A 10000-nucleotide genomic window follows, 5' to 3' on the forward strand; every position below is an offset into this window, starting at 1 on the left:
AACCCTACTCTCCAAGGAGGTGCAGGATGTCATTTTGGAGGCCAGAAGGCCTTCTACTAGGAAAGCTTACTCTGCAAAATGGAAGCGATTTTGTGCCTGGAATGAGGAAAAAGGGCCAGAATTCTGGAATACTGAATTTACCTCAAATATTACAGCTGAGCTGCTAAGCAGTAGACTTTCATTCTCCTCCATCAAAATCCATGCCTCAGCCATTTCTGCAGAATACAACACTGATCCTCCTTTATTCTCTCATCCCCTCTTAAGACAGTTCCTCAGAGGGGCTAAGAATATAAAACCCCCAAGGAAACAACTAATACCTGCTTTGGGACCTCAATTTCATTTTAGAAAAGCTGACTTTTCCTCCTTTTGAGCCAGCTGCCTCAACAGATTTGCAATATTTGTCCTGGAAAACAGCCTTCCTTCTGGCTATCACCTCAGCTCGCAGGGTATCGGAACTACAAGCCCTCATGTCTGTGCAGCCTTTCATCATTTTCCATCAGGACAGAGTTTCCTTATGAACCAATCCATCCTTTATGCCAAAGGTGGTATCCAGGGTAACTTTGAATCAGGCTATTCACTTACCTACCTTTTACCCTAATCCTCAAAACAAAGGGGAGAGACTACTACATTCCTTGGACATCCACAGACAGCTACGTCATTATTTGGACAGAGCAAAGCCTTTCAGAAAATCAGAACAACTCTGTGTCCTATGCTATAGGAGCTCAAGGGAAGCCAATTTCCAAACAGACTATCTTAAAATGGATAGCCCACTGCATACGCTTTTGTTATTCTTTTCATGGTAAAACTGTGCCTGCAGGCATCAGATCTCACTCCACAAGGGCCACAGCTACCTCTGCAGCTTTCCTCAGAGGAGTTCCTACCAAAGATATTTTGGAAGCAGCCACTTGGGAGTTCTGTGCATACCTTCTCCAAGCACTACCACCTACCATTATACTCCAAAACTAGAGCAGGCTTTGCCACTGCAGTCTTGTAGGGCATCCTGGCTCCTCCTAGTTCCACCTAGTGCCTACCACCCCTTTTTTAGCTTTGGGTTTCTACCCATCTGTTATGACTGCAGCTGTATGCACGATGAACATAGTACAGTTTTGTACCTACCATAAATGTAGATGTTCGAGTGCTAATACAGCTGCAGTCCAGGTTTCCCTCCCTCCTTCCCCTCTTGGGACAGGCCTGTTGGCTAACACCTCCTCATACAACTTGATTGGGGTATTCATTTATGGTGTATTTGCTTGCAACTACTGTTTTTTGATTATATTGCAGTGCATTATTACATAAATTTATGTATTGCCTTCCTTCTGGGGGCACCTGACATCTGGGGCAAGAAAAACTGAAGAAAATGGCGTCGGCTGGTTCTTTTATACCCCTGTCGCACTGAAGTCAGGGAAGAAGCGACGACAACCGATGCCGGACCTAGACTTTGGAATTCGGCCGACCGAGGACCCGCCTGACGGAAGGAGAACCCATCTGTTATGACTGCAGCTGTATTAGCACTCTAACATCTACGTTTATGGTAGGTACAAAACTGTACTTTCCCCCAATGCTAGATACTTACCTGGACATATTTCAAGCCAACTCTTCTGCACCCGATTCTCAAATTCTTGCCCCAAATGGCTGTACAGGTTCTACAAAGTCCTCGATGAACTAAAGTATCTTTATAAAAACCCTGTGGCAGACCCAGCTGTAGTATTCGTTCCCGTGGACAAACCTTCAAAGCTGCTTCCTGGCACTTATCTTCCCAATGACAAGGACAGTCTAGCAGTGGACTGGTGGGGTAAGGAAGTATGTATATCCACCCACTTCAGCTTTCAGAGCTGTGAACTACCAAAGACTTCCTCTCATGTTGGTCCTTAAGCAAGACCATAACAGAGCCCCAAACAGGAATCAAAGCAGCATGTGCAGTTTCTACTTACCTGGGCCTCACAAATAGCCAGGCACAGTATAAAATGCAGCTTTGTGCTGTGGGTGCCTCTTCTAGGATAGCTGCTGCTGGCTGAAAGATCAGTTATATGCCTGGCTGCGAGGTCAACTTATTCCAGAAGATTAAGTCAAAGATTCTAGACTCCCTCTTGGATAACAACCTCCATTTTACCTCACAGGCTGCTAGCCTTTTCAGGACTTTGCAGGAATAGGGCAAGACAATGAAAGATTGCCATCCGAATTTGCTTTCCATGGTTCCAACTATGACGTCCCCACTCTGGGCCAGCAATCATGTAGTCTGAATCTTCACTACTGGCACTTGAGAAGGGGCATTCACTTGGACCAGAAATTATATGCCCAGTATTTCTAGATGCAGCTGTCTGCGTCAAGCACATTTCCCCTTAAGAGCACACAAGGAAAACACTCAGTCCGGGTTCTGGATTTCAGTGTCACTTCAGGTCCCCAATCAGACTTTCCATTGGCAGAGCTACAGAGTTGACACTTCAGCCAAGTGTCCAAGTGAAGTTCTCCAGCACTCGCTCTCTCTGTGAAACCAGTGCTTCTTGTCCCTGCTGCAAACACCTGACACACACACACACACACACACACACACACACACACACACACACACACACACACACACACACACACACACACACACACACACACACACACTCTCTTTGAGATTTGAGTTTCACACACACACACCTGCCTGGGAAAGGCTGGCACAGATTTACTAGTTATGTCCCCTTTTGCCCAGACTATAAGGTAGTTACATCACCACCCGATACTCCAAAACTAGCTACTCTAAAGCTCTTGCAAGGGTACCTAATTATACTGAGTGAAATTAATATTAATGCAAATGGTAATGTTAACCAAACAGCCAGGTTTTCAGGAGTGGCCACAGTGCGTCACCAAATGTACTACTCTCAATGGTTAAAATATTCTTTAAAAGACCAGCCACAATGAAAAGTTTAAATATATTTAATAATGAATAAAACAACATGTAAGTACTAAGCATCTATTTACAATAAACACCAGTTTTTCAGTTGCAGGAAATATTAAAAATAACACAGGTGGACAGGATCATACAGTTACAGAAAAACAATACTTAATCAAAACACAAAGAGGCCAGGTACCCGAAACAACCAAGAAACTAGTACAGTAAACACAGGCACCAAGTGGAGGTAACCAAACACAAAGCACGAACCACGAGCCAAAGTGGAAGCACCAGCAGTTTATTCAGTACATAAACGCAAATCTCCCTACCGCATTTCATGTGGTCATCTGACTTCTGGTTTTCATGTTACACTTCTTGGCTAGAAGCTTTCAGGATTTAGCACATATGTGTCAGTAACACACACAGCGTTGCTAAGATCTGCTGCAGCTCCTGGAAGTCATAAAACAATTTCAAACCTCCACCCTTCCAGAGTAGCAATTAGTGTACCGCAAAGACAATGCAGAAAGCTTTCTAGTACAGACTTTTTAGCTTTGGCTGCATTGAGAACTGCAAGATGGTCTTTATGGCCTAAGTCAGGTAATTTCATTTCAAGCTATTTTCAAAGTTAGGTGGATAAAGATTAACATCATCTCTTCCAATATCCTCCTTTAAACAGTTACAGTAATGCATGTATATTTATTTTTCTGGCCAGCAAGGTGCATCATTGGTACATTTTTAACACCAGCAGCTTTACAAATACATTTTTCAACACAAGCATCTGTACAAATCAGTTTGATATAGAAATGACATATAATTATTTACAAAATTCCAGCTAGCTCTGCTGGCTTATATTACACATCCACTGCCCTACTTCTGGCATAGCTGGCAGTACCTCATATTGTCATACCCAGGTACCATAGAAATTATCCAATATGTCTATACCTTCTTTGTCAAGAGAAATCTTAGAACACCTCATAGGCAAAGGAAAATTCCTAAGAAAAGATTCCCAGAAAAAACTTGGAGGGATAATCCTTGTGGGGAGGCCTCAGTTTGGTGGTAGGCCCCTGTGACTATATTCCACCCATCGTCCTGTCCAAACCCAACTCCTCCACTCCCCTCTCAAAATAACTAATATGGGAAGCTATAACCTCAGCCAAATGGATTTTAAACAATATCATGGAAGGGTATGTTTTGTCTTAAGAAAGCAGCCCATCTCCCGAGGGAATACCCACACCTTTTCCCAACAAGGTACACCTGCTAGAACCTATTGTGCAAGACTTACTGACTCAGGGAACCATAGAAGAGGACCCCTCAACATTTTTAAGAAAGGTATTTTTACTCTAGGATCATTCTTATCCTAAGAAAAGTGGGTCATTGGAGATCTGTCCTGGACCTCGCCCGGCTAATAATCTTCCTGAGAGTTCTCTGTTTCATAATGCTGCCTTTACAAATTCTTTCTACTTTTCCTACTTCCTTGAGCTTTCGCGGTATCTTTAGTCCTAAAGGATACTTATCTGCATATTCCCATCCATCCTTCCTGCAGAAAATTTCTCATTTTTTACTGGGTCATCACATTTTCAGTTTACTGCTTTGTCCTTTGGTCTTGCTACAGGTCCAAGGGTTTTCAGAAAGTGTCTGGCCCATTAGAGGCTTTCTGCCACACTCTGGGTGTATAATTCTTCTCTTACCTGAACCACTTCCTACTCCAGGTTTTATCCAGGGATGCACAATGTAATGATGCTTGATTAGTGTAAGTTTTGACCCTCCTGGGGTTCACCATCATTTTAAAAAATCACAGCTCATTCCCACCTGACAGCTGACCTTTCAAGGACACAACCTGGACACATCTGTTCATGCCGCTGTTCCTCAAGAGAAGATCACTTCTCTAGCCACCGAGCTCTTAACACTTTCCAGAGAGGATCATTGTTCAGCCAGACAAGCCCTCAGAGTCCTGGGACTCATGGCTGCCACCATTCCTGTGTTACCCCTCACCAGACTGCACATGAGGAAAATATAGTGGTATCTGAAATCAATGCAGTCTCAGCACTCTCACCATGTAGATAACTGCATTACTCTTGCTCTTCCTTGTATCAAGAAGGAGCTCTTTTGTTGGAACAACCAAGTTGCATTCAACCCAGGTCTTCCATTCACTTCAGCCTCACACAACCAAGTCCTGTTTCAGATGCTTCAGACAGAGCATGAAGGCTTGGACAGGAAACCAGAGTTCGAGAGGAGCCTGCCAGTGTACTAAAAGAAAACATCAACATAAAGATACTACTACTAGCCCTACAGGCCTTCTCACATCTCTGGAAACCAGGCACTCTGTTGGTGCACACGAACAGCACTGCAGCGATGTGGTACATAAGCAGGGAAGCAAAAGCTTTTGCCCCCAGTGCAGGCTGGCATACGAAGTCTGGCACCTAGCCTGATAGCTGAATCTTACACTTAGTGACGTATATTCTGTCTCAGCAGAATGCCTTGGCAAACTCTCTTAAGCAGGAATGTTGAGGACACTCACAAATGGTCCTTGAATGGGTCTGTCTCATTTGCTTTGCATCGAAACTGAAGTTATTGAAGTGACAACGAGCGTACATAAGACCGATGGTGTACAAGCACGAAACCCATAAGACTGTATAATTTACAGTTGTTAAATCACAGTGTCTAACATTTGCAACTGTTTCTTCAACTTTGCAGGTTTTGTGCTTGTACCCCGTCGGTCTTGTGTACGTTCGTCATTGTCTTGATTTCAGTTTTGATGTTAATGGTAACTCGAGCAACTGAAGTAGACCCCCCAACCCCCCGTTGAACACAGAGGTTTTCAAATCCATAACTCTCAGTTGGGCAACTCGGACCTCTTTGCTTCTCCTGAGAGTCACCAACTCCCGTTTTTCTGCATGAGGAACCAGTCCCCTCTAACCTGGAGGAAAGATGCCTTCTCTTTTCAGTGGATGAGGAAGTTCCTTTATGTATATCCCCCTGTACCTCTGTTTCCAAGACTGCTGCTCAGGGTCCAGAGGGAATTTCCAAAACTCTTGCTTCTGACACCTTTCTGGCCAGTGCAACACTGGTTGCCACTCCTGATGTTCTTCGTGTTTCACGGTTGCAGTCATTACATTTGGGTAATGGCAGGTTGCCCTCAGTCGGCCTCTTCCATGATGTCAGGTCGTCAGGGGTATAAAGCATGCAGCCGACGCCATTTTATTCAGTCTTTCTTGCCGCGTGGTGCCCGAAGCAGAAGCAGTTCACAAGGGCCGGTCGGCCGACTCCTGAAATTTTCACATTCGAGTTTCAGAACCGAAGTCTTCAATTAAAGCTAAGTACCCCATTGGGGAAACCTTTTCTTGCTCCTTACCGATGTCCATAAAAGTTAATAATTACATTACGTGTGGGAAGCCAATACCTCATAAGGATTTTCATTTGTACTGTATTCCTTGCCTAGGCCCAGATCATAACGTGCCTTGCTGTTGGTTTTGTGCTAGATTTAACCAGCGCACTATTAAGCGTCTGTATATTTTTGCTTCAAAAGATTTTGGATCCAGATTTAATTACCCTGAAATGTTGTCTGATAGCAATCCGACTATCGGAGTTCACAAAAAATGCAAAGAAAAAGACAGACCATCGAGATCCAAAAGAGACGACAATGCTTCTCCAAAGCCAGTCGCTGGTTCGCCGGTACTCAGTGAGGCGCTTTTGCAGCCCCTGATACCCGCTATTTTTGAGTCGCAGGCCTCTACCGAGACCCATGCGAAGTCCAGTATGCCGAGAGATTCCTAGAGTATTGAACCCTGGGATGTCTCTCCCTCGGATGGGTCTGGAGCCGCTGAGCAGGCACCGGCTTCTGAGGGTGTTTTCAGGCCTCAACATTTCTATGTAAAACCAACACCAGCTTCAAAAACAATTTCCAAGTCTAAAAAAATGACACATGAGCCACGTGCTCAGGCCCCTATGCCTAAAAAACAGATGATCAAAATGGCTGAGGACTTGATTACCTTGATCAGGGGTTCCCAACCTCCCCCCCCTGCTAAGAGGCCTAGGCAAGACACTGATTATGAATCTTCAGATCAAGTTTCTATTTCTTCTGATCAGGAATTTTCTATACCACCCCATGAGGATTCAGATGCAGAAGAATCCATTCTGTCTGCATCTTCTCCTGAGGGATTATTCTTTTGGAGAAACCTTGCATACTTTAAGGTAACATTTTCATTGGGAGAGTTAGGATTTTTCTGAATCAAAAAAGAGGCTTAGGGATTTCCTCCTTATTTCTCAGCATAGGCCTTTGGCTATACCTCCTGTATTAGACATTGTTGATGTGTTTTCGGAATCAAGCATGGCTCCTGATTCCCTACCTCCGGCTCGTAGTAAGCCAGACAGATATTACAGGGTTCCTGACTCCCACAAATTTTTATTCAAAAATCCTGTTGCTGATACTGAAACTATCTCACAGGGTCCCAAAGAAGGTTTAAAGGCCTCTACAGCCAAAGATCCCACCCCCTCTGATAGAGATTCCAGGGCGCTGGATAGATGGGGAAAGAAGGTTTATACATCTGCAACCTTGGCAATTGGGGCCTTAAACTGCCAGTTTCATATGCTTAAATATCAACAGCATGTTATGGGCTTATTGAAGCAGAAAATGATGTTGATTTCTGATTGTGTGGAAAATAAAGAATTACAGGAATTATTCCACGCAGCAGAACAGGTTGGAAAGCATGCTTTGCAATGTGGTTTTGATTCCTTGGAAGCCTCTTGCAGAGCCGTAGTTACTGGATCTGTGATTAGAAGGCATGCCTGGCTCAAGGAGCAAAATCTTCCTGATAATGTTAAAACTAAATTGTTGGATGTACCTTTACAGCATGATACTGGTAATAAGGCAGAAGAGGTTTTAAAGAAAATGGGAGACAAAGCTAAATCTATGCAAACTGTAAAAGATTTCTTACAAGTGCAGCCGCCCAGATTCAGTAGGCACTGGCCTACTAAAAATTGGTCCTTTCCTGTGTCCAACAGAGGCCTCACAAGGCAAATCCAGGCACTCAAAAGGCTCTAGATACCAATCACAGGGTTCTTACAGGTCAAAGCAATGGGGTGCCTCTACCTCCAAATCTGGAGGAAACAAAGCACAACCCTACAGAAAGCAGTCTCAATGACTTCCCCTCTACCATCACCAAGCACTTATCTTTTGGCAGCCCCCTTGGGGGGAAAATTAGCACTTCATGCTCAGAATTGGCTGTTAATTACCCAGAACAAGTGGGTATTAAACATAGTATCCCAGGGGTACAGATTTCATTTCCATACTTTGCCAATTCCAAACGGTTGGCCAGATCTGCCACAAAATCAATGGGCAGAGGCTCAGAAACAAGTTACGTCCCTCATGGATATGGGGGCTATTCAACCAGTACCAGAACAGGAAAAAGGACAAGGTTTTTATTCAAGACTGTTCCTGGTACCAAGAAAAGGCAATGCCTGGCATCCAATACTGGACTTATAGATTTTGAACACATTCTTGGACATCCCAAAATTCAAAATGCTGACTTTACAACAGCTACTGCCCATGCTGGGCAAGAAAGCTTGGTTAGTGACTCTAGACTTTAAAAGAGGCATACCTGCATATCCAAATAAGGGAATCGTGCAGAAGATGCCTCTGCTTCAAGGCAGGTTTTATGCATTACCAATTCTCTGCACATACCTTTTGGCTTATCTACTGCACCCAGGGTCTTTACAAAGTGCCTGGCACCAGTAATTAAATTTTGCAGACAAAGAAGCATACAACTCTCTCCTTACTTGGACGACTGTCTCATTCAAGCAGAAAACAGACATTCTTCTTCAACATCTGGCGTTTGTAAAAAGGCTTCTAAAATGCCTAGGATACACAATAAACGAAAAGAAATCACAACCGGTACCCTCTCAAAAAATTACATTCCTGGGTGCAAGCTTGCATACAAATGCCCAGATGGCTTACCTTACACCAGACAAACAAAGGCAACTGACTATATACTTCAAACAGATGGAAACAAAAACCCAGTTTTCTGCAAGACAAATTCTGCAGGCTTTGGGGGTTCATGGCATCCTGCATTCTACTAATTCCATATGCAAGACTGCATATGAGGAAACTACAATGGTATCTAAAAAGTTTACGGAGTCAACATTGTCACAGTCTGGAAACAATGATTCATCTCATTCTCTGCCTACGACAGGAGTTTCTTTGGTGGGCAGAGACATGTCACCAGAACAAGGGACGGTCTTTCACTCTAACCCCTGCCTCCGAAACCCTAACTACAGATGCATCAGACTATGCTTGGGGGGGCCCACCTGGTGGGGAGATGCATTCAGGGCATATGGAGCCCAAAACAAATGCATCTGCATATCAATCAAAAAAATTATGCTAGTTGTTCAGAATGCCCTGACAGCCTTCAAGGACTTACTTCATCCAGGACAACTACTGATAAAGACGGACAACACCACAGTTATGTGGTACATAAACAAGCAGGGGGGTACACATTCCTACCCCCTTTGCAGACTAGCCATGGCATTGTGAGACACAACCTTGACTTACCAAGTACATCTTCAAGCTCAATTCATGCCAGGAAAACAAAATACTCTGGCAGACGACCTAAGCAGAAATCTTATGGACCCTCACGAGTGGAAACTGATCCACAAGTCTTCAGCATGATAATAGAGAAATGGGGGAGCCCCAGACATAGATCTATTTGCCTCTCCCCAAAATTATCAAAGGGACAAATTCTGAGCAAGGACTTATCACAGACAAGCATGGAAAGTGGATGCCCTATCCTTCAGTTGGAAAAACCTATCAGTTTACGCCTTTCCTCCTCTGCCTCTTCTCCCCAAGGTCTTACTAAAGGTCAGACAGAAAAAAAACAAAAATGATCCTAATTGCCCCGGACTGGCCTCGCCAGCACTGGTACCCAATTCTAAGGAATATGTCTCAACTCCTGCCTTCGTACTTGCCTCAAATATCTCATCTACTGTCTCAGCAGAGCAATCAAATTCTGCACACTCTGCTCCAAACTCTGAACCTGGCAGCATGGCTGATCATGTAATTATTCAAACAACACCTCTTGAGTAAATCTGTGATTGATGTCATTTTGGAAGCCAGAACGCCTAGTACTA

General features: G+C 44.0%; 1 protein-coding gene across 1 annotated transcript in view; it reads right to left on the bottom strand.

The window, feature by feature from the left end:
* The window catches only part of ACO2 (aconitase 2), a 1318356-nt gene that overhangs the window by 552344 nt on the left and 756012 nt on the right, over positions 1–10000 (bottom strand). The window contains exon 13 of the mRNA XM_044075713.1: positions 6909–6920. Coding sequence (XP_043931648.1) covers positions 6909–6920 — 12 coding nt within the window. The remainder of the gene's footprint in view (positions 1–6908; positions 6921–10000) is intronic.

The sequence above is a fragment of the Protopterus annectens genome, chromosome 1.part1 (genome assembly GCF_019279795.1).
Source record: "Protopterus annectens isolate FY-2018-M chromosome 1.part1, PAN1.0, whole genome shotgun sequence".
Lineage (NCBI taxonomy): Eukaryota > Metazoa > Chordata > Ceratodontiformes > Protopteridae > Protopterus > Protopterus annectens.